Raw genomic sequence first — 24,589 nt, forward strand, 5'->3', positions numbered from 1 at the left:
CAGTTTTCACAGAATGCTTCCTTCTTCACCAGACAGCAGTCCCTTGCTGGCCTCCAATGCTAGATCAAGTGCTGCCTACTAACTTGGTTTATGGAAGGGATTTTTAGAAAAGGTTTATTTTCTTTGTAATTGTGGGAGGGGTGGGGTGGGTATAGGTGTGTGTGTGTGTAGGTGTAGGGGTGTGTACATGAGTGCCAGTGCCCATGGAAGCTAGAAAATGTCAGGCTCCCTAGAGCTGGAGTTACAAGTGGTTGTGAGCCAACTGACCCTCAGCAAGAGCAGTTGATGCTCTTATGAGCCATCTCTTCAGTACCATGGAAATGACTTTTCCCCTCAAAGTTTCTTCTCATTTTTCTCCTTTTTTGTGTGTGTCTCAAACACACAGAAAAGTTCTTAAAAATATAAATAGCCACATACTCACTGTATAATACCTCAGTTACTATTTTTCCTTTGTCACATGTGTATGCATCCATCCCTCAGAGCCATTCGTAAGTCCATCTTTTTTCTTTGGTGATTTCAGTGTAAACTGCAAACACAAGTGCACTTCACCCCCAAACCCTTCAACATCTGTATCACAAACTCAAGTTCAGCATCTACTTAAAGGCTGTTTTCTTCTGTCCGAGGCAGTGTCTTATGTACTCAATAGCCCAAGCTGGCCATAAACCTTGTTATATGTAGGTCAGGATGAACCTGACCAACTAATGACCCTCCTGTCTCTGCCTCCCATGGGCTGGGACTATAAGCGTGGGCCACCGTGACTAGTGTTTACAGTTCTTTTATGTACAATTTATTTACAGTACGATGTACCAACCTTGAGTGAACCAGTTCATATATCTTGACCTTATGGTGTTGTCACTCCAACCCCAGAACATGTCCTTTTGCTAGGTAACTGGAAGGGCTTTAAGCAGCCCCAGGCCCCTCCTAGTCCCCTTGGGCATCCCCGATAGGCATTCCTTTGCTTCAGACAGTGGTTCCCCCAGGCAGCAACCTCTCCCTGTTCTTGATTCCCAGGTGCTGTTCCCTTCTCTGCTGGCTCCCTTCTAGTCTACATGAACCTGGAGAACATCTGGAATGCTCCCCGGGACCGCTTCTCTCACCTGCAGAACTTTGCCAACATCTGTGTGGCTGCTGCTGTGAGCCAGACGCTCTCCTTTCCCTTTGACACTGTCAAGAGAAAGATGCAGGTGCGGAGCATTTGGCTGGGGCAGGGGTTGGGGGGGAGTGGGGGGGGGAAGGCGGTTATCTTGATGGGTTTGGAGTTGGGTAACCACAAAGAACACTAGATTCCACCCATCCCAGAGCTCAGGGTTAATTAAACAAATACTATGCATACCAGGTCGCTAAGACCTCTGCTAACCTCGGAGCCTTAAGGCAATGGCCATACCTCTTTTTATGTAAAGCTTCCAGAAGAGTCTCCCTTTTTTTTCTGGTCCCTGGATACATCACTTATGGCTCTCCTCCCTACAACATCAGAAAAGGACACTGCAGAATGCAACCTGCTAACTCACCTTCTTGATGCTACCACGGGGTGGACATAGCACTCTTTCTTGTCGCTGTGCCTTACCTCAGTAAAACTGGTGGGCCAAGACTAAAATAAACCAAGAACCATTGAGCAAGGGACCTCAGAAAGACAGTGATTTTCAAAAGGGTGCTCTCTTGGTACAACTGGTCATGCCTTGTCCTAACAATTACCTGTGGAAATATGTTATCTATAGCACAAAGGCAAAAGCAAAAAGGTAGAGGCTACAAATGGAAGAACTAGCTTAGCCTAAATTCTTATCAACAAAACCAAATCTGATCAGTTGCTATATAACATGAGGGCGTTGCAGCCCCACATTGAGTAATCAGAATCCAAGCAGGACTGACTGTTTGGCATCTTCCCCTAATCCTGCTCAGTCCGTTGGCTTGTCTGCCTCCTTTGTCTCTCTTATATGACCTACATGTTCCTGAAGCTCTTGGGAAAATGAATTCAGGGTCATTTGCATGCAACTTGAAATGAGTAATCCCACTGGTTGGTTTCTCCACATGACTCTGACTTGTTTCTCTAGTTTCTCAATGCTACACCCCCCCCCCCCCCCCCCCCCCCGCACACTTCCTGTTTCCCTGCTACAGTGACCTTTGGCCAGTGTGGTCAGTGCCAAAAAACTTGAAGGAACTTGACTTGCCAGTGCTGTCTTCAGACATGATGACACTCCACTCTGCCACCCCGATCCACAAAACTTCTCGTCTGTCCAGGTTGCTTCTTTCCTGCCTCTGTCCCGATGAAGCATTGCCACACTGGTGACCGCAGGGCAGGTACACAAAAGAGTCTGCTTAGTGCTGCTCATTTAAAATGAACATGCCTTCTGATTTAGAAAATAGTGCCCATAGTAAAACACAGTTACAGTGGTTGATTTCACATTATGTATGTTTAGCCACAATAAAAAAGTAATGTGTAAAAAAAAAGTAAACAACAACAACCAAAAAGTAATGTGCATGTGGTGGTAGAAGTGTTAGGAAATACAGTAAAGTAGGGGGGAAAAGAAAAAAGAAATTATCCTTAGCTCAAGACCCATAGATTATAATAGTTACTAGGTTTTTTTTCTATGCATGTTCATACACACACACACACACACACACACACATGCACTATATTTTAGAAATTGTGTTTGGACTACAAATAAAAGTTAGTCACTTGCTTTTTTACTTATTTCATAGCAGATACAGCTCCAGGCCATGAAGTATTTAATTATCAAATGTTATTTCACCATATGAATGTGTTAGAAATTTTTTTTTAATCTCAGTTTCTAAATAACTAGGCTATTTCTAATTTTTTGTTTTGTTTTGTTTTTCAAGACATGGTTTCTCTGTGTAGCCGGGCTGTCCTGGACTCACTTTGTACACCAGGCTGGCTTCAAACTCACAGAGATCCACCTGCCTATGCCTCCCAAGTGCTGAGATTACAGGCCTGCAGCACCTCACCTGGCTTTTTTTCCCCTCCCTACATGTATACATATCTGTGTGAAGATGTCAGATCCCCTGGAACTGGAATTACAGACAGTTGAGAGCTGCCATGTGGGTGCTGAGAATTGAACCTGGGCCCTCTGGAAGAATAGCCAGTGCTCTTAACCACTGAGCCATCTCTCCAGCCTGCTATTTCTAGTTTTTAAGTATAACAACATTGTAGTGAAATCTCTTGTGTTTTGCATATTATATTCCTATAAATTGACTTACAGGTCACAAAACCTAATTAATCTAAAGCATCCTATTTTTTAGGTATTAAGGACTGAACCCAAGGATATGTATGAGTTAGACTGGTGTGCTACTACCACCGAGCTACATCCCCTCCCCTTAACATATTTTTGTGTGTCCCAAGATCTCCTTAAGTTGCCAGGACTGGCTTTGATCTCCCCATGAAATCCTGGAAAGGTTTCAAACTTGAGGGCTTCCTGCCTCAGCCTGCAAGATACTGGATTTTAAGCATGAGCTGCCATGCCCCCCTCACTCCCTGTCTATCACTCATTAATTTATTTATGTATGTAGTTTTTGTTTATGAGTGCACTATCTGCATGTACTCCTGCACACCAGAAGAAGACAACAGATCTCATTATAGATGGTTGTGAGCCACCGTGTGGTTGCTGGGAATTGAACTCAGGACCTCTGGAAGGGCAGTCAGTGCTCTTAACCTCTGAGCCACCTCTCCAGCTCCTTGTTTGCTTTTAAGACAAGGTCTCTCTATGTAACCCTGGCTGTCCTGGAACTCCTAGACCAGCCTGGCATTGAACTAACAGAGATCCACCTGCTTCTGCTCCCAAGTGCTGGGATCAAAGCATCACCATATTGGCTCTTAGTGAAATTTACACTCCAAAAAAATTAGAGGCTTTTATTTGTACCAGCAGTAAGGGAGAGTGGTCCATCTCCTGTCACTGTCATCAACTGTCACTTCTCAAGCCATTGTGAATCCAGTATCTGAAAATGGTATTACATTGCTTTAACTCTAATTCATTGTTTACAAGTGAGGTTCCACAGTTTTCACAGTTGCCCATTGTATTTCCATTTTTTCAGAGACAGGGTTTCTCTGTGTAGCCTTGGCTGCCCTGGACTTTGTAGACCAGGCTGCCCTGGAACACACAACCATCTGCCTTCCTCTGCCTCTCTGAGTGCTGGGATTACAGGCGTGTGCCACCACGGCCAGCTTTCTCTATAAGTTTTACATGCCCTTTGCCTATTTTTCCTACTGATTGATAACAACTCTTTGCATATTAAACCTTTGCCATGCATTGCACATTCTCTTCCATGGCATATTTTCTAACATTTGGCTTAACGCTGCTCATGTGGTAATGTGAGAGAGTCTCACAGTGAAGCCCAGGCTTGCCCGTAGCTTACAGTGTAACCAGACTGGCATAAAATTTGTGGCAATCTTCTGGCCTGGGTCTCCTAATTGCTGAGGCTACAGGCAGACACCACCTCTCTCCCAGCTCTGTTTGTGTGTCATGATGTATATATTTTGAAATTTTATGTAACTATATACTTTTGCTCTTGATTTATTTTGTTTGTTTCTAACTTTATTTCTCTGTTCTAAACGTCTACTCCTACAATTCTTTTTTTTTTTTTTTTTTTTTTTTTTGTCAGTGCTGGCACAATCTGTAACCTCACACATGCTAGGCAAGGGCTCTGCCACTGAGTTACGGCCCTAGCCCCTAAACCCTATTATTATTCACCTATTAGTTCCTTCAATACATTTTATTATAACTTTAACACTTGACGACATGAACTCTGGTGCTCCATATTTGACCACCTCCCCTTGGTGGGGAGGCCTGGTGGCACTCAGAGAAAGAATAAGCAGTATACCAAGATGAGACTTGATAGCCTATGACAATATAGTGGGGGAGGAGGTCCCCCTTGGTCATAGACCTAGGGGAGGGGAATAGGGTGAAAGCGGGATGGAGGGAGGAATGGGAGGATACAAGTGATGGGATAACAATTGAGTTGTAATCTGAATAAATTAATAAAATTAAAATTAAATTAAAAAATAAAACAAAAAGATTCAAAAAACTTTGTAGTTTGCCAGCCGCTTAGGCACCATTTAAAAATAATCTTCCTTTTCTTGCCTCTTTTGTGATGTGACATGGTAAGCACATGTTTTCCTATGGTTTCTGTGTTTGGGCTGAGTGCACTGCGCAGTTGGCCTCTAGACTGGTCTTGTATCAGTACCATCCCATTTCCATGAGTGCGTCTCTATAACACACTCTTTTTTTTTTTTGGTTTTTCGAGACAGGGTTTCTCTGTGTAGCCTTGGCCGTCCTGGACTCACTTTGTAGACCAGGCTGGCCTCGAACTCACAGCGATCCGCCTGCCTCTGCCTCCCGAGTGCTGGGATTAAAGGCATGCGCTACCACGCCTGGCTCTATAACACACTCTTAACAGCGCTCTTCTTTGCAACATTTCCTTGATTTTTCGCAGTCATTTGTCCTTCCTGGTAAACGTCAAATTGGTCTTGTGCTTAGGATTGGGATTATATCACAGTGCAAATTTACAGTAACTTGTGTAAAATATCCCATCTTTTCTTCAGGACTACAGTAAAGTATTCCCCCTTTAGTTTCAGTCTTCTTTTTTTTTTTTTTTTTTTTTTTTTTAGGTTTAATCATGCAAGACTGCCACAATCCAACCCCTTTAACATATTCAAATGATAACTTTTTCTCCCCTGGTTTTGGTTTTTGGGTTTTTGAGACAGGGTTTCTCTGTTCTAAAGGTCTGCCCCTACAATTCTTTTTTTTTTTTTTTTTTTTTTTTTTTTTTGTCGGTGCTGACACAATCTGTAACTTCACACATGCCAGGTAAGAGCCTTGACTGTCCTGGACTCACTCTGTAGACCAGGCTGGCCTCAAACTCACAGTGATCCTCCTGTCTCTGCCTCCCAAATGCTGGGATTAAAGGCATATGCCACTATGCCCAGCTGAAAAGATACTTTTTTAAAAAGCTTGAGAAAAGTGGCTGGAGAGTTGGAAGTTTCTTCATTTTTTAAAATTTATTTTATTAATCTATTCAGATTGCATCTCAATTGTTATCCCCTCACTTGTATCTTCCCATTCCCCCTCCCTCCCTCTTTCATCCTATTCCCCTCCCTTAGGTCTGTGACAGAAGGGGACCTCCGCCCCCCCCCCCACCACCATATGACCACAGCCTAACAGGTCTCCTCCTGGTAGCCTGCTTCCCCTTCCTCTGAGTGCCACCAGGCCTCCCCACCAAGGGGAAGTGGTCAAATAGGGGGCACCAGAGTTCATGTCAGTTTTGTGAGAGCAAGGACTAACAGTTTCTTCATTTTATCTGCACAGGTACCAAGCGCCCACATGTTGCACATACCTATATGCAGGCAAAATCGCTCCTTCACACAAAACTATAAAATACACCATTAAAAAAAAAAAAGATTTCAAGGAGCTTGAGAGAAGAAGTTTGAGAGAAGGAGCTTGAGAGAAGAAGGACAGGAAGAGAGTATGGGAAGCATGACAATAGCCAATGTTTTGCCTCATTTCTAAAAACCTTACATCTAGGGCTAAGGATGAAGCTGAGTGTGTGACACTTGCGCAATGTGTACAGAGCTCTAGTTCAATCTCTAGCAACACACACACACACACACACACACACACACACACACGCACGCACGCACGCACGCACGCGCACACACACACACACAGGCTTTACGAATCTCTCTCATGGGTGATGATGGCACACACCTTTAATCCCAGCACTCAGGATGCAGGAGCTCTGAGTTTGAGGCCAGCCTGGTCTACAGACACTGCCAGAGGCATCTCCAGCCCTTTCTCACCTCTTATTCTAGTGTCAAGTTTGGTGAGCTTAGCTACCCACCTCTAACGGACATACCTAAAAACAGGACCTGGAGACCTAGGGGTAGGGCTAGTCATCAGAGAGGGTTTCAGGTGGAGTTCAGTGATGTCTGGATGGGAAGCTGAGAGATTTCGGTCTTCTCCATAAATCTTCAGCTTTTCTTTGTCTTTCTGAGAGCTAAAACAATGACTTCCTCTAGGAGACTCTAGCCAACACTACAGTCTGCATTAGAATACAACCTCACCATAACAGTCTACCACCAACCAGGAGAAGACACATTGAGAGTGAGAATTTGAGTGCACTCCTAATCATTTTTCCCTTTGTGTGGGAACATTTTAGATAACGCATATATATACTGTGTCATGATATAGCATGCGTGGCTGAGTATGGTAGCACCCGCCTGTAATCTCAGTGCTTGGGTGACAGGGGCAAGAAGATCAAAGCTTCAAGGTCACCCTCATCTACATAGTCAGTTTGAGATTTGCCTCAAGAAAACAACAAAAACAGAAAACACTTTCATATAAACGCAAAGTCATGGAGGTTGTTTAAAAAAAAAGCAAGGGAATTGTGCTGTAAAATATGATTGAAATCTACATATGAATAGCATAATAAATGTAATCTTAGACAAAATTATTTTTCATGTCTTAATACATTTGATAATTTGTCCATACTATAATTTTTAAAAGTTAACACAGGCTTTTAAATTCAAACATGGCATTACCTTCTCTGGCCACTAGGTGGCATTGTAGTAAGTGCAAAGTATCTGAGCCATGGGAAGGCATGAGCCAACAGCTCAATGACAGGTAGCAATCTCACAATCTGAGCTCAGAATCCTTTTCAGTTATAAAGATAAGGGGCCAGAAGCAACAGGAAACACCTAAAGTCTCTTTCCCCCCTGTAAAGCACACATCACAAAATTCATCAAGAAGAGAGCCATAAGAACCGTCTGCCCCACGGGATCAAGCAGGTTTATCAACTTCATTTGTCACAAGGGACTTATACAGGGCAGCCGAGCTGCTATGACCTGAACAAAGTTAATGGTAACATTTACATTCCATTGACTTTCTCCATGGCACTGCCGAACACGAAGTAAATCAACAGCAGGTGTCTGGTGGATAGCCAACTGAACAGGGAATTTTCCCCAGCACCCACAGTGGCTAGCACCTTTGTCTGAGTGCCTGGTTGTCTTAATAGGCTTTTATCCAGACACCCTTACATACAATCTGTCTGTCTAATACCATACCAGGTTGGAACTCTCCTGAACATTAATGACAATAATCCGAAGTTTTGTTTAGCCACCTGAGCTCTTCCTTCACCAGGCTTACACTCATTTTATTCTGTTTTTCTTTTTCTTGCTTGGCATGCTAGAGGATGGAGAGGTAAATAATTTATGCATGTGCATGTTTGGAGAATGTTTCTGGTCGGGGGAAGGGTCAGCTGTATGCCCAGGTAGAATGAAATGCCTCTGCCTGGTGTGCTTTCACAGACCCGAATGCCACCCTGCCTGAAATCTCCTTTTCCACACTTCTGTACATTTTAACTTGAGCTTTCCCAGGTACAGCCTGGCTCTTCTATCTGGATCTCCAAGCCTGGTTAAGACTCTGGCCCAGAACACGCTGCCAGCACTAAGCGTGATGAAGAAACAATAGGCTGAGCATAGTGGCATAACCCTTTCATCTCAGTCAGGAGGCAGAGGCAGGTGGACCACTGTGAGTTTGAGGAGAACTTGATCTACATAGCAAGTTTAAAGCCAGCCAGAGCTACATAGCTCAAAAAGAAAGGAAAGGGGGCTGGAGAGATGGCTCAGCGGTTAAGAGCACCAGCTGCTCTTCCAGAGGTTCTGAGTTCGATTCCCAGAAACCACATGGTGGCTCACAACCATCTATACCCTCTAATCCCCTCTTCTGGCCTGCAGGTATACATGTAGATAGAGTACTCATATACATAAAAATAAATTTAAGCCAGGCTATGGTGGCGCACACCTTTAATCGGGAGGCAGAGGCAGGCGGATCGCTGTAAGTTCGAGGCCAGCCTGGTCTACAAAGTGAGTCCACGACAGCCAAGGCTACACAGAGAAACCTTGTCTAAAAAAAATAATAATAGCCAGGCATGGTGGCGCACGCCTATAATCCCAGCACTCGGGAGGCAGAGGCAGGTGGATCGCTGTGAGTTCAAGGCCAGCCTGGTCTACAAAGCGGGTCCAGAACAGCCAAGGCTACACAGAGAAACCCTGTCTCAAAAAAACAAAAAACACAAATAATAATAATAATAAAATAAATTTTAAAAATTTTTTTAAAAAGGAAGGAAGGAAGATATAAGTAAGATGGGAAGGGATGTTAACCAAAATTAATTGTGATTAATCTGTAAGCCTCTATTAAGGAGCAAAGAATCCTGAAAAAAAAATTAATGGTTCCATAGACCAGTGTATGTGAAAGAGAGGGTGAGACGGGCTGGGGAACACTTTCCTGGGAATTTAGGGAGCAGCTGTGAACTTGAGACCCAGAGTCCATGTGCATCCCATCCCTGTCCACTCTGCCTGCCTGGAACCCACCCACTCTGTTGCTCTGTTGCTCACATTAGGTATCTCCGTTGCATCAAGTACAAATCCATGTGTCAGCTGTTGATTTATACCCCAGGGGACTTTGCCCCCACCACTGCTCACAAGGTAAGCAGGATTAGGCCAGTCAGCATTTGAACTGAAAGTGCACAACATGAAGGACAAAGGTGGTATCCAGGTGGCACAGCTCACTGAGCAGAACACACATAGTCAGTGAGTAAACAGAGGCCCCGGCCTGCTCAAACACACTCCAATCTGACCGAGCGAGATGGCCACCACCTTGAGCAGCCTATGCTGAATAGGACACCAGTCACTTCATTTAGCCACAGAGCTTCTCAGGTTCCCTTCGACGGCTTCAGCCTGGGCTTCCTCCCCAGTCCTGGGTGCATGTTTCTCACTGCTAGTTAGCACTGTTGAGTATCACATTCTCCTAGTCTCTTCCAACCCACTGTGTGTCAAAGTTACTATTCTTCCCCTAAAATTGTCTTCTTAGAGTTTCCCCCGCTCTGGGCCATCACTGTTAGGTTTGGTTCAGCCATCCATTCCTTCATCTAAGCAACTCAAAGCCCAGTTGCTTTGGTATTTCTTGTCTTCTTTCTTTTTCTTTTCTTTTCTTTCTTTTTTTTTTTTTTTTTTAGACAGGGTTTCTCTGTGTAGTCTTGGCTGTCCTGGACTCACTTTGTAAACCAGGCTGGCCTTGAACTCTCAGTAATCCACCTGCCTTTGCCTGCTGACTGCTGGGATTAAAGGCATGTGCCACCACGCCCACTGTGCTTCTGCATTTCTGATTTGTTTTTGTTTTTTGGGTTTTTTTTTTCTGAGACAGGGTTTCTCTGTGTAGCCTTGGCTATCCTGAACTCGCCTTGTAGACCAGGCTGGCCTCCAACTCACAATGCTCCACCTGCCTCTGCTTCCCAAGTGCTGAGATTAAAGGCGTGCGCCGCCGCCACCGCCGCCGCCGCCACCGCACCCAGCGCTTCTGCATTTCTAACTCTCCTACATGGGTCCTTTTTCTTATTGCTCTGACTCCAATCAATGACCTTATCAGCAGCTCCTACTACAGCACATAGTGTTCTCTAGGACTGATTCTAAAAGCGATCATCAGTACTAAGTAGCAAGATACAGTAGACAGTGGGCCAAGTGCATGTGCGTTGTGCCATCCAATCCTTACAATAACTTACAGAGTGCAAAGTCAGCACTGTTGTTACTGTGTGTGTGTGTGTGTGTGTGTGTGTGTGTGTGTGTACACAGGCACAGGTGCCACAGTGCACATACAGAAGGCAGATAACTCAGGGGAGGCAGTGGTCTCTGTCCACCACACAGATTCTGGAGCTGAAACTCGGAGTCATCAAGTCTTGGCAGCAAACATGATTGCCTATGGATATGGGAAAACTGAGGCACTGTAGATTGTGTAGATTATATGCCTATCTTGGAGCCAGTGAACTGGGATAAAGGCCATGTAATTTGCCTCCAGGGTCAGTCCTCACTTCATTCCCAGCAGCCTATTCTGTGGGTTTCTTGCAGAACAAACGTTCTTTAGCCCTGTCAATGTTGCTCCTTTCTCTATCACCTTTAGAGAAGAAAGGACGGTCCATTTGCCTGTTGTTGTTGTTGTGTTGTTGTTGTTGTATAGAGGCCCTTGTTGTATAGGAAGCTGCAGAATCAACTGTCTGTAGGGTTTCAGAAGCAGCATGGACAGGAGAGCTAGGGAAACCCAGATAACAGGCACTCAGACCCAAACAATAAGCCTTCAATGGCATTCTAAGCCTCAGCCACTGCCGCTGCCACCGCCGCCGCCCGCCCGCCACCTTTGAAAGCCTTCTGGAGAGCGAAACTCTGTGCTCACAGAATGTGATTAGCATTTAAATATGCAGAGCAGAAAAGAGTGAAATGAGCCGGTGGAGGCTGCAGCTGAGCTGCAAGCTTCTCTTCTCTTCTCCAAAGGATGGCTGTCCTTTAGAAATGCAAGCCCAGTTTTCAAGGGAGCTCCTAAATCCAGATTTGGATGTAAACCCTTTCTATTTCTCAAGGTTACAGAGAAAAGGTACTAACTGGGCAAAGGCAAGTATGCCTTCCTTTGGCCTCTGCTCAATTCAAGCATCCAGTTACAATAGTGAGACGGTCCCCTCCCCCAAGTCCTGAAGACCCAACGTATTTTATATTCCAGTCAACAGGCCTTTGTTCCTGCAGCTACCTCTCCCTACCTCAGCGTCACTTCTGTTTCTGTAAAGGCTCCACTGAGCTTGCTGTGGTAGTAGTAGCTGTTGCTTTTGTTTGCCGGCTTTTCCCACCCCAGTGGCACTTACTTTCGGATAACGGTAAAGGCAGATATTTGACCCTTTGAGAACCACAGTGCAGACACTCCAGCCCACTGGGGAAGGTGTTTTGGGGAGAAATAAACTGCCTTAACTGTAGAGTACCTTCTCTGAAAAGGTAGATGCTGTTTTTCACAGACTCCCACTTCTATCCCTGTGTCCATCGGCATAGAAGTTGTATTCCAGAAAGTTTGTGGGTGAATAACTCCTCTTAAAGGAGTTAGCCTCTCCATGGGCCCTCTGACTCTGACAATTTCCTTTCCATTGTTCATCTCAGCATCATTGCTCTGTTGTCCCTTCCCCGTCAAAGCTACCTCCTGATAGCCTCTGGTATTTTCTCAAGCAGAAGTAGGCTCCCCAATCCCACTATCTGTACTTTGCTTAGCTTTGAGCATCCTTACTCTGGAACTCTGAAATCCACAATGCTCTAAAGTCAGAAACATTGAGCATCCACGTGATGGAAAATTCTGCAACTGGCCTCAAGTTAAGGACTGCAAACAAAACACAGACACACTAAAAAGACTGTATATGAGGCTGGGGAGGTAGTTACTACATGTGCACAAGGCCCTCAGTTTGAGTTCCCAAAACCGATATAAAGCTAGACATGGTAGTATACAGCTATAATTGTAGCACTCCTATATTGAGATGGGAGAGAGAATTAAAAGAATCCCCAGAAACTCATGGCCCAGATAGCCTGGCATACACAGCAGTAACCTGAGATGCAGATGCTGTATCAAATAAGATGGGAGCAAGGACCACATCTGAGATTGTCCTCTAACCTCCACACATAAGCTACAGCACACATGTACCAACACACACACAATATACACACGCAATAAAAATACACATATAATAAAAATTTAATAAATAAAATAGAAAAATTATGACTACATAAAATTACCTTCATGGTTTGTAAAATAAGGTATACATGAAATATAAGAGAATTTCATGCTTAAGCTATGCTCTCATTCAAAGACATCTCTCTATGTACAAGTATTCCAAAATTAAGAAATATTCAAATTTGAGGCACTTCTTATGCAAATCCTTTTAGATAAAAGATCCTCAACCTATGTAGCTCTCTTATGGAGATCCTCTATATTATAAATGTGCTTCCTTTCTCTAAATTGCTAGCGCTTTGTCTATGGGAAGGGTATGTTATACTTTCATGTATCCCTGTAACACACAGTCTCACATAAAAGGCACTTGATATTTGTTTTTAAGTTAATGCTGTCTGAGGCAAACTTAGGAGCCCTCCCTGTGAGTACAGAGTTGAAGCATGCCACTGGATGAACCCCAAGTCTGTGCTTGTTTCTTTTGTTGTTGTTGTTGTTGTTTGGTTTGGTTTGGTTTTTCAAGACAGGGTTTGTCTGTGTAGCCTTGGCTGTCCTGGACTCACTATGTAAACCAGGCTGGCCTCGAACTCACAGTGATCCTTCTGCCTCTGACTCCTGAGTGCTGGGATTACAGGAGTGCGCCCCAAGTCTGTGCCTGTCCCTACACAAACTGAAGGTAAGAATACCCAAACCTGCCCTCTTACCAGCCTGCTGCCCTAAAGAAACCTTGTCTTGTCCCCTAATACTATTGTGTGCTGTTCTAAGAATGCAGTGTCCCCTACCATAGCAATCCAGTCCTGTGCCACCGAGGGCCAACAGATGTTAGCTGGCATGATTGGCAAATGTGCTAAAAGACAAGAAAGAGCCAGGCACCACGTCAAAAGTGTGCAATCCCAACATCGGGGAGGTTGAGGCAGAAGGATCACTTTTCGGACCTGTGTGGGCTACAGAGCAAGTTCAAAGCTAGTCTGGCCGATTAACTGAGCCCTGTTTCAGCCAAACAAAGTAAAAGATGATGGGGAAAAAAAAATCTTCACACTGTTTTCATTTGCAGTCTCTCTCTGCATTCCAACCCGCTCTGCACAGGTCTGGAGGCGCTTAACAACTCACAACGCCATCCATCTGACAGTCCTTAGGCGACTGCTTTGGGGGCATGTAGGAATGTATATGAGTCTGTGCTGCTCTTTGCTGACGCTTTTGTCAGGGCTATAGACACCTGAGGATTTGTATGAGGAGACAACAGGGAAAGGCTTGCCCTGGTTTAAGGACTTATAACCCTATTAATATTTGTTGGTCAAACAATACATACAAGGCAGATTCTTAACTCATCTAGTCCTCTTTATCAACCTCCAAAATAAGTACTATTATGAGTCTTATTTCATGGGTGGGAAAATGAGGCACAGAAAGGGGAAGCAGCTTAGCCAGGAGTCACACAACGAGCGAGCAGAGCTCTCTCCTTCCTCCGGCTTTCCTTCATCCACCAGGAAGTACAGGGCTCCTTCCTCCCATTGCCTCTCCTGAGGTGGGGGAAGCTGGGCCTTGAGAACTGGCAGTTGGATAATTCAGTGCACGAAGGGTTGAGAACAATGACAATGTGACAAAGCTCAGAAATGGACAGGCTGAAGCCCTAATCCATATAAGCTGCTCTAGAACAGTAGGCTAGGTGGCTTCTCAACAAGCCAAACGGACCTCTCCTAGTGCCGGAGGCTGGGAAGTTCAAGGTCAAAGCAAAGCTGACAGCCGGTGAGCGCTCACTTTCTTATTCCTAGATGGCACATGCTGGTTGTGTCCTGCCACAGTGGAATAAGCAGGGCAACTCCTGGCATGCTTTTTTGTTTTGTTTTGTTTTTGGACACTAATACCATTCCTGGGAGCTCTGGCTTGGTGCTCTTATTGCCTTCACCCCCTGAAACATCCCATGGGGGTCAGGATTGCAACACAGAAGTTGGAAGGAAACACAAACGTTTGGACTGTAATAAGCCTGGTTGGAGCCAGAAGCTGGTTAACTCAAATTAAAGTGGGAAAACGATTCTTAGGAAAACTATAGTATCCTAGACCTGGGCAGCAGCTGCCTAGCACTGGAAGCCCCAATTGGCAGCTTTAGCAAGCTGCCCAGCTGTAAGAAGGACCAGAGCACGGGCACAGATCATTCGGCAGCCACGATCCTTTGGTCAGCCACAGAACATGCCTGATCAGAGCCCTGGGAAGAAAGTCTTTAGATCCCTGGAGGGAGCAGCAGCCAGACCCCAGGAAAGGTAAGGAAACTGCTGTCCCAGCCACCGGTAGAAGATGCTAACTGACTTCAATGGTTCTGCCTACTTGAGCCTCTCCTGGTTGGCACAACATCTTCAGGATGTTGAGCGCTGAGCTCTCAGGGTGGTGAGGGAGGCTGGCCCTACCTTTGTTGCAATCTTGTGGCCATCTGGCCTCTTTGAGGACTCACTTCTGCCCAAGTGAGTGGCATTGCCTTAGCAGCCAGAAGCAAAGGATGCTTTACGAAGCCAGGTGAACGTCTGAACATCCATTAAACAAGATAGGTTTTGTTTTTTTGAGCATTGTTATTAAAGAGAAGGGAACAAAAAAAAAAAAAAAAAAAAAAAAAAAAAAAAAAAAAAAAAAAAAAAAAACTGTGTCCAGCTGGGTATGGTGGCACACGCCTTTAATCCCAGCACTCAGGAGGCAGAAGCAGGTAGATCTCTGTGAGTTAGAAGCCAGCCCGGTCTACAAAGCCAATCCAGGACAGCCAAGGCTACACAAAGAAACTTTGTCTCAGAAAAGAAAAGAAAAGAAAAAATGTGCCCACCCTTGTCCTCTCAAAAAGTATACAGTGCCCTAAACACTGGGGAAAGCCATTGTTGATCAGGGAAACAGGACTTTCCCTAGAGGGCAGGCAAGGAGGGGAGAGGGAGGCGCCTTCCCACTTCCACTGAACTGAAGGCAGCTCACTCCGTCCTTTTTTCCTGACCTGAGCTGGCTTGTTCCTTTGAAGCAAGAAAAATCTGGGAGTCAAAACAGCTGCCCAGTGCTAAGCTCTGCCTAAACACTAACAGCAGGTAAGATAAGACCTCCCATCTCTGGCCCCAAAAGAGCAAGGGCAGATAAAGGGAAAGGAAGAAAGGTGTCAGAAAATACCTATTGTTAACGAAGGAAGGGCAGCAGCTGCCTGAAGGATATGGACAGTGGATTGACTGACCCCACTGCTCACCGGCAGCCAGTTTGGAAGATAAAGCGCCTCTTTTTACCAATTTCTTTACCGCCCATACAGTTGTTGGTTACTTATGTTCATGGCGGTGTGTAGCTCACAGGGTGATGACATGGGCACTGAATCCAGTGTGGTCCTTAATCCTGTGCTTAGACTGAAATAGGCCCCAGGACCTCTCTGAACCTTATCTTCCTCATCTATCTAGGGCGAGGCCGAGAACTATACCTCCTTCATGTACCCAAGCAAAAGACTGAATTAGGTTATTGAACATAGGCACACTGCAAATGTTGTCATTGTGTTTAGAGCACCTCTTCAGAATCTATGCATAGATAGCCCGGGAGGCCTGATTAGAACCCCATAAAGCCAACCCAGGCGTGTTTCTGTTTCCTGAACTTACTGTCAATGCACAAAGGAGGCAGGATAACAAAGCCTTAGTAACCCCTCCATTTTGATAGCTAATGATGAGCAGTGATGGCAGGCAAGTTCACTATGATTTCGTTGGGTTAGTTAATAAGCACTTATTAAGCAGGCCCAGTGGTGCAAGCCTGGAGAGGCCGAGGCAGGAGGCAGGAAGATAATGAATCAAGGCCTGCCTTGACTACAGAGTAAGTTCAGAGCCAGCCTGGGGAATTTAGTGAGACTCAGCTCACATTTTAAAACATATTTTAGTCAGTCTCTCTCTCTCTCTTTCTCTCTCTCTCTCTCCCCTCCCTCCCTCTCTCCTTCCCTTCCTCACCCCCCCGCCCGTGTGTGTGTGTGTGTGTGTGTGTGTGTGTGTGTGCGCGCGCGCGCGCGCGCGCGCGCGTGCGCGTGCCTGCATGTGTGTGTGCGACACACATTCATGGAGAACTCACAGGAGTCAGTTCGCTCCTTCTACCATCTAGGCTCCAGGTGTCAGCCTTGGTTGCATGTGTCCTTACTGGCTGGGCTACTTCACCAGGCCAATTTTTAAAAAAATAAAATCAAATAAAAGGGACCGGAGATACAGCTCAGTTGAAAAGTACTTGCCTGACATGCACACGACCCTGAGTTCCATCCCCAGTACAGACATTTACTGACAGGCCACCAAGTACTGGTCCTGCATATATCTGCATGTCCTCAGCCTCCTGGATACTGTCACCTTCCAAATTAGTTTTCTTCATGTACCCACTGACCTTGGACTCCTGGCCTTAAGTGATCCTTTTGCCCACCCCCACCCCGCCAAGTATCTGAGACTATGTTTTGTCTTGCTATCTTAAAACTCCTACAGTGAAACATTTCCTTTTCAGCAGGTAATACATGCAGACAAAATCCAAGTTGTAGCATAAGCACACATTGGAGACCACATCCTCTCACACTTTGTGCCCTCCTCGCCCAGTTCTCTCCCAGAGACAACACTAAAGTTACCACTTCCTTACTTGTATCTTTCCAAAGATGGCTTATGCAAAGGTGTCCATAAATGTGAAGACATTGTTTCTGGTTTTAGATTGTCAGCAATGGACTGTGCATACTCTTCTACACCCTTTCTTATTCACTAAAACTATGTCTTGGGGGCCACACCCTAGCCACCAGATGGGACAGCCATGTATTTTAATTATGACATAGTATTCTATGGCATGGTGTCTTATTTCAGACTGGTGAACATTTAGACTTATCTCTAGTTTTCTGATATTATACTAATACTGCAGTAGCAAGTATCCTTGTAACATGTATTGTTTCATATATCTGCAGAATAAATAAACAAATATGTATATGTGTGTGTGCGTGCATATGTATATATATACATATATACGTGTACACACACACACACACACATATATATATGTCATAGCTTTCTAAGTATCGTTTAATTATTTCAGTGTTTTATGGAAAGAATATTTAGTGAATGCTACCTGTTCTGGATGGCCTGGTAAATTTAGCACAGAAACTTTCAAATGCTTAGCTTTGAAGTATTTGCCCATCATTTTATATAAGTTTGCTCCTCCTTTTTCTCCATAAAAAGGAAGCACCTAAAGTGTGGAAGAAATGTTCATACACTTTTGGGAAAGACCCATGTCAAGATGGACGCGGTCCCTGGTCCTGTGGTAGTTGCAGTCACCATGGAATAAGGGCTAGGAAGAGAACGCAAGAAAGAAATAGTTACAGACAACAGACCATTCCAAATTCTTACCAAGTGCCACACACACACACACACACACACACACACACACACACACACACACACACAAAACCATAGTGACCAGGGTTTGATAAGTTTAGTCTAGGTATCTGAGATTTCCCTGAGAAAATGCTATTTCTTCTGATCCTTGTGAGAAACCTGGCAAGACAGGAAATGGCAGATTTAAAGTCCTAAAAGGTAGGACAGCACCTGGAGCTGGGCCAGCTGCAAGGATTACATAAACTGGAAAGGGGCTTCAAGGTCATTTCATTTGAGTCTCCTTAGTAGACGTGGGAGGAAAGGAAGTCAATGACAGAGTCAAGGTTACGCTGACAGTGCCAGAGCCAGGCCTAGTTCTCCTGATTTCTTTCAGGTGATGTTCTACTGCAGGATCCAGTGTGCTCCTGGGGGCTGTGGACCTGAAGCAGGCGGCTACATGCTTATTAGCCTAGAGAGTTGCCTGGGTTTGTGTAGAAGAAGCCTTAAGTTGGGGCCCCTGTGACTAGCCATCTACTATGTTGGGTTTCTCTTTGCTAATAAGACAGTTTGAGAACACAGCAAGCTAGCATTCCAGTCTAGCAGGTTGGTTTGGTCTTCTCCGAGTAATGACCTTAATGGTGGTCATTACTTATTTGCTGCTTGCTCTATATCGAGTACAGTTAGTTCTAAGTGCTTTGCATGAACTAAATTATTTAATATGAACAGCAATCCTATAAGGTACATGTAATTAGTACTCCACAGAAAACAAAGGGCCTCCGAGAGACCTCAGTCTTTGCCGAAGGTCCCAGGCGAGTGAGTTATTACAAGCTGTCCAGCTCCAGAGCCTGACTCATGAAAGTCACAAGCCCTATGGGGAGGCATAGTCAGGATGAAGATGAGGGAATGAATGGGACAGCAAAACTGAAGGAAATCAAGAACTGGGGCTACTGCCAGGCATGGTGGCACACACCTTCAATCCCAGCACTCAGGAGGCAGAGGTAGGCAGATTGCTGTGAGTTCGAAGCCAGCCTGGTCTACAAAGTGAGTCCAGGACAGCCAAGGTTACACAGAGAAACCCTGTCTCAAAAAACTAAAAAAAAGAAAAAAGAAAAAGAATTGGAGTTACTTACTGAAACACAAAAGACAGTGAATGAACCCAGAAGAGGACTTGTATATTACAAGGTCCTGAGTACAATCCCCAGCATCTCAAAACAAAAAGTACTAAAGAATCAATCTGTGACTACATTAAGGACAAAGACATCTTCTCATCCTATTCATCACAGCCCCTCAGATTATTAATGCCTGGGGTCACTTGCCTGCTCCAGGCCACCAGCATCCTCTTGGCTTCATGTTCTTTGGTCCCACATTCTGTTCCCTCTCCCTCCTCCTCTCCCTGTTCCTTCCTTCCTCTCCTCCTTCCCTCTCTCCCTCTCCTCATACTGTGAGTTTGTCTGTGTTGGTGCATGTCACATGTGTGGAGGCCAGAGGGGGCAAGTAGACTATGATGTCTGGTCACTGAGCCCCAGGGATCACCCTGACTCTGCCTCACCAGCACTAGAATAAGCACGAACCATCATGTCCTTTTTGTTGTTGTCATTTTGGTTTTTCGAGACAGGGTTTCTCTGTGTAGCCCTGGCTGTCCTGGACTCACTTTGTAGACCAGGCTGGCCTCAAACTCACAGAGATCCACCTGCCTCTGCTTCCCCAAGTGCTGGGATTACAGGCGTGCATCACTGTGCCTGGCTTTGTGTCCATCTTTTTACCTATGTGTTTGTGGTGGGGGATGCAGGAGGAAGCAGACCTTCTTGCACAGCAAGCATCTTACTGAGTGTACTCTGTGTCCAGCCCCTTTCCATCCTTTTCTTTGAGACAGGGTCTCACATATCCCAGGCTGGCCCTGAAATGGATAAGAGCTGAGGATGACTTTGAAGTTTTGATACCACTGCCTTCACGTCGCCGGCGCTAGGATTACAGCCATGTATCAGCATGGCCAGCTCATGTGGTGCAGGAGATGGAACCCGGGGCTAACCAAGCACTCTGCCAGCTCTGCCAATTGAGCCACAATGCCAGCCCCTTCCAGTTTCATTCTTGTGGCTTGTTTGCTCCCATTCTGAAATCCACGACACTTGTACCTCAGCTTATCCTCAGCCCTACAAAGGGCAGTTGGGTGGGGGGTGGGTGCAGGAAGTTCATGGCCTCCAGTCTGTGTTGCTCCTCAGTCTGTGGAGCTAGCCTTCAGAGTGTCCTTTGCACACCTTGCCTAACAGCATTTTTTCAAATTTTACCCAACTCCTCACTGCACAGTCATCACTTCCACCCTAGGCAGAGAACCTGACTTGCTCTTTCCTGGGGAAAAGGACGTGATAGACCGAACCTTTTGCTTCTTTGTGTGCTGTCCCTCCTTCCTGGTGGTGTCATAGGTGTCACACCTCAAGTTCTTCTTGGGCACCTTTCCTCCTTAACAGATGAGTCAATTCAAGTCCCACCCATGTGAAAAAAACAATTTCTTCCTCCAGTCCTCATCTCGCCTTTCAGAACACTTCCCACTCTCTTCTTACCAAAGCGACACAGTCAAATTAGCTTCTTTTGATCCAGAGATCCAGGAGTTTGCATGGCTGTATAGATTTGCGTGAATGCCACCACAAGCAGGACACAGAACTGTTCCATCAGTTCCCCAAATTTTCATGTGCCATCCACTTTGCAGTCAAGGCCTCCAGGACCACACCTATGCTGGTAACACTTTGTGCATGTTCTATTTCTGCAGTTTTATCTTCTGAGAATAGTTCAGTGTGGTGCCTCTGGAGTTCATCCATGCTGTTGTTTTCAGTGATAGCTTATTATTTCTTTTTTTAAAGATTTATATTTAATTCTATGCATGTGTGTATGTCCGTGTGTAGATCTGTACACATGAGTGTGAGTGCCTACAGAGATCACAAGAGGGTACTGGATTTCCCTGGAGCTGGAATTATGGGCAGTTGTGAGCTATCAGCTATCCAATGTAGGTGCTGGGAATTGAACTTAGCCCTCTGCAAGAGCAGCAAGTACTCTTAACCACTGAGCTATGTCTTTAGGCATGTGTGTGTGTGTGTGTGTGTGTGTGTGTGTGTTACTTTAAATTATGTGTATGTTGAGGGGTATATACACCTAGGAGGCTGCCCCAGCCTCTCACAAGTATTGAGATTAAAGAGACAAGAAAGCGACTCCAGGCATTGAGTCTTTTGATGATAACAGAGCTTCACCAGGTAGTTCTGGGGTGTTATGAAGTCCATAGAGTGGCTGAAGGATGGGTGGCCAAACCATAAAGGTGAGGAACTCTGAGGACCCAGGCCACACTGAGATTGGCATAGGCGGTCCTATTTTGCATTCTTCTATTTGGAAAATATATACACATATACAAGAATCTTGGTCACATCCACCCCTCACTCCCTCCAACTTCCCTTGGTCCATGTACATGGGAGGGCATCAGATTCACTTATGTGAGTGGTGGATATAGACCCTGCATCCCCCGGAAGATCAGCCAGTGCTCTTAGCCACCAAGTCATCTTTGGAGCACTAGACTTGATTCTTTTCCCATGCCTTCCTGACACCTTAACTGATCCCTCTCCTCGGAAGCCACCAAGCAGGGCCTGTGCGGATAGCATATCTCCCCTCCCTGACTTAATAGCTTCTTTTTTTTCTTTCTCTTTTTTCCCTTTTTCTTTCTTTTTTTTTTTTTTTTTTTTTTTTTTTTTTTTTTTTTTTTTTTTTTTTTTTTGGTGTTTTTTTTTGTTTTGTTTTGTTTTGTTTTTTCGAGACAGGGTTTCTCTGTGTAGCCTTGGCCATCCTGGACTCACTTTGTAGACCAGGTTGGCCTCAAACTCACAGCGATCCGCCTGCCTCTGCCTCCCGAGTCCTGGGATTAAAGGCCTGTGCCACCATGCCCGGCTCCCTTTTTCTTTTTAAAGTTGCCTGAGATGATGGGGAGGCTGGGCTAAACTGAGCCAGCAGGTGTCAGTCTCCAGTAAATGTAGAGGGGTGGCCAGAAGGCCCATAGATGACAACAAGACAAGAGCTATGAAGCAGCTTGAGCCACCGCTGAGCACTTTTGTCATGATAGTAAAGTAGACAGGAGGAGGCAGTCAGAAGGATGCCACATGCACCCTGCTCTCAAACCCAGAGTCTGGACCTGAGACCCTGCTTACTTTGTATAGGGCATTTACTTCCCAGTGCTTACATCACTTCCCCATACCTTCTATTTCCTGCCAGGCTCAAAGTCCTTCTCTTCCCCACTGTGGAGGAGTGGATGTCCACTTCTCAGGAGCAGCTGACTGCTTCCGCCAGATAGTGAAGACCCAAGGGGTGCTGGGGCTCTGGAGAGGACTGACAGCTAACTTACTAAAGGTGAGAAGAGTGGCCAGTCTCCTGCTTCTCTGTCTCTTCCAGTTCTTTCCCTTCCTTGTCACCCCAGTGCAATTTGCATGATACCGCCTCATCTAGCACTGATGGTCACTGCCTATCAACCCTGATAAATTCTATGGTGGACTAACACCACATCCTAGAAGAGCTGGGCATTTAGCTTCACCTAGAGGGTTCCAACACTGGGACACATGGACCACTAAGGAGAATACAGCGCCCATCGAAAATTGTCTGCGGAAGTACAAATGTGATACATGAATGCATCATACTCCCATAGACTTCTATAGCCAGAATCAAGAACAAAAACTCTGGACTAGCCTTGTCCTAGCTCACAAGTAAATATCCAGCATACAGTAATGGGCAATGGCAGGTCAGCTATATGAATATTAACGTTGACCCAGTGCTTGCCCCAGGAACACTCTTCGGTGGCTCTGACATCCTTCATCCTCTTCCACATCATATTGGTTTCCCTTCTTCCATAGTCTTTGATTCCAAAAGGAATTACCATGTAGTACTGCCCACAGCTATTATCTTACCCTGGTGCAACTCCATTGCAGAACCATCTTTTCTTAAGAATATTGCTCCAAAGTGTTGAGTTCAGTTCAGGGCGGCTTCCCTGTTCTGTTAATTAAAGTTTGGGACGTTGAAAGAGGCTAATGGAAATGATTGACTAGAGCGAGTTACTCTGTTCGTGTACCTTTTAGGCCACAGCGATTAAAAACAATTTCATTTCTCATTTAAAAGCTGTTTAAGAAGTAGCCTGGAGAGATAGCTCAATGATTAGGAGTGTTTGCTGCTCTTCCAGACAACCTGAAGGCAGTTCCCAGTACCCATGTTGAGAGGCTTGCAGCCACACAAACTCGATCTCCTAGGGGGTCACTACCCTTTTGGCCTCCATGGGTGCCCACACTTACACAGTACACAGATGCATAAATAAAAATAAGTATTTAAAAAAAAGAATTTACAAAGCAACAACAGCAACAAGTAAAAAAAAAAAATTAAAAAGATGAGCATAAGGGCACACGCCTATAATCCCAGAGCTCAAGAGGCAGAGGCGGGTGGATTGCAATGAGTCTGAGGCCAGCCTGCTCTACAAAGTGTGTCCAGAACAGCCAAGGCTACACAGAGAAACCCTGTGTCAAAAAAAACCAAGATAGTAGTAGTAGTAATGATGATGATGATGATAAGAATAATAAAGAATTTAACACAATTTCCATTTTCTGTTTTAACAGGTAGTTCCATATTTTGGAGTTATGTTTACCATGTTTGAGTTCTGTAAGAGAATTTTTCTTTATCAAAATGGTTACATCTTGTCCCCACTGACCTATAAATTGACACCAGGGGTGGACCAAAGTTTGAAGCCCCAGGAGTTACAGGAATTCAAGAAGTTCTTCAAACCCAGAAAACTGAAATCTAAAAAACCAACTCTGTAAAGCAGAAGACGTGCGGCAGTCCCAGATGAAGGCTGCCTCTTCACTGCGCCCTTCGGAAGAACGGGAAGGAACTCCTACCTGAGGCTCTTGGAAATGAGACCACAAGGCCACACATCACCTCAGAACCCCAAACTTTCCCTGTGAATACCTGTGCCTTGAAACGCTTTTCTGACGATTCTCTGCCACAATGCCATTCTACCAGACTATAAGAAAACCTAGAGGCCCAGTGGTGGCGCACGCCTGTAATCCCAGCACTCAGGGTGGCTGAGGCAGGTGGATCACTGTGAGTTCAAGGCCAGCCTAGTTACAAAGTGAGTCCAAGACAGGCAGGGCTGCACAGAGAAACCTTGTCTCAGAAGAGAGAGAGAGAGAGAGAGAGAGAGAGAGAGAGAGAGAGAGAGAGAGAGAGAGAGAGAGAGAGAGAGAGAGAGAGAGAGAGAACAAAAACAAAAATAAAAACAAAAGGAAGGAAAACCTAGAGGGAATCAAATGCACAGGTTACCCTCTGAGGAGAAACAGCCTGGGAAGGAGCCACAGCACTTCAAAGCATCTTGTAGCAGAAGCAGCAGAACCAAGGCTGTCAATGCGCCCAGCCACAGGAGGCCATGTGGAATAGGCCAAGTTTCACTCACTTTGACCTGTAGCTGCCCCACGCAGACTTCTTAAATTCATACCTTTGCTGGCTTCTGAGGGCACAAACCATCATGTAGTTTAGGCCTTATAAAAAAAAAAAAAAAACATGAAAACTTTGTTGTTGTTGTTTTTTTTTTTTTCAAATGATCTTGCTACAAAGTCTAGGCTGCCAGAGTTGGGAATGGTGGCCCATGCCTGTACTCCCAGCACTCGGGAGGCAGAAGCCAGCAGATGTCTGTAAATTCAAGACCAGCCTGGTCTACAAAGCGAGTCCAGTACA

At 45.2% G+C, this 24,589-nt stretch overlaps 1 protein-coding gene and 1 non-coding gene across 2 annotated transcripts in view; both read left to right on the forward strand.

The window, feature by feature from the left end:
* Slc25a43 (solute carrier family 25 member 43) overlaps nt 1-23,989 on the forward strand; it is a 35,309-nt gene extending 11,320 nt beyond the window's left edge. The window contains exons 3-5 of the mRNA XM_051141665.1: nt 1,012-1,184; nt 22,094-22,228; nt 23,476-23,989. Coding sequence (XP_050997622.1) covers nt 1,012-1,184; nt 22,094-22,228; nt 23,476-23,676 — 509 coding nt within the window. The 3' untranslated portion in view covers nt 23,677-23,989. The remainder of the gene's footprint in view (nt 1-1,011; nt 1,185-22,093; nt 22,229-23,475) is intronic.
* LOC127186021 (small nucleolar RNA SNORA36 family) lies at nt 22,825-22,956 on the forward strand. Its single transcript, XR_007830277.1, has one exon. It is a non-coding gene; the product is annotated as a small nucleolar RNA SNORA36 family (small nucleolar RNA).
* Nucleotides 23,990-24,589: the final 600 nt, after the last annotated feature.

The sequence above is a fragment of the Acomys russatus genome, chromosome X (assembly GCF_903995435.1).
Source record: "Acomys russatus chromosome X, mAcoRus1.1, whole genome shotgun sequence".
Classification (NCBI taxonomy): domain Eukaryota; kingdom Metazoa; phylum Chordata; class Mammalia; order Rodentia; family Muridae; genus Acomys; species Acomys russatus.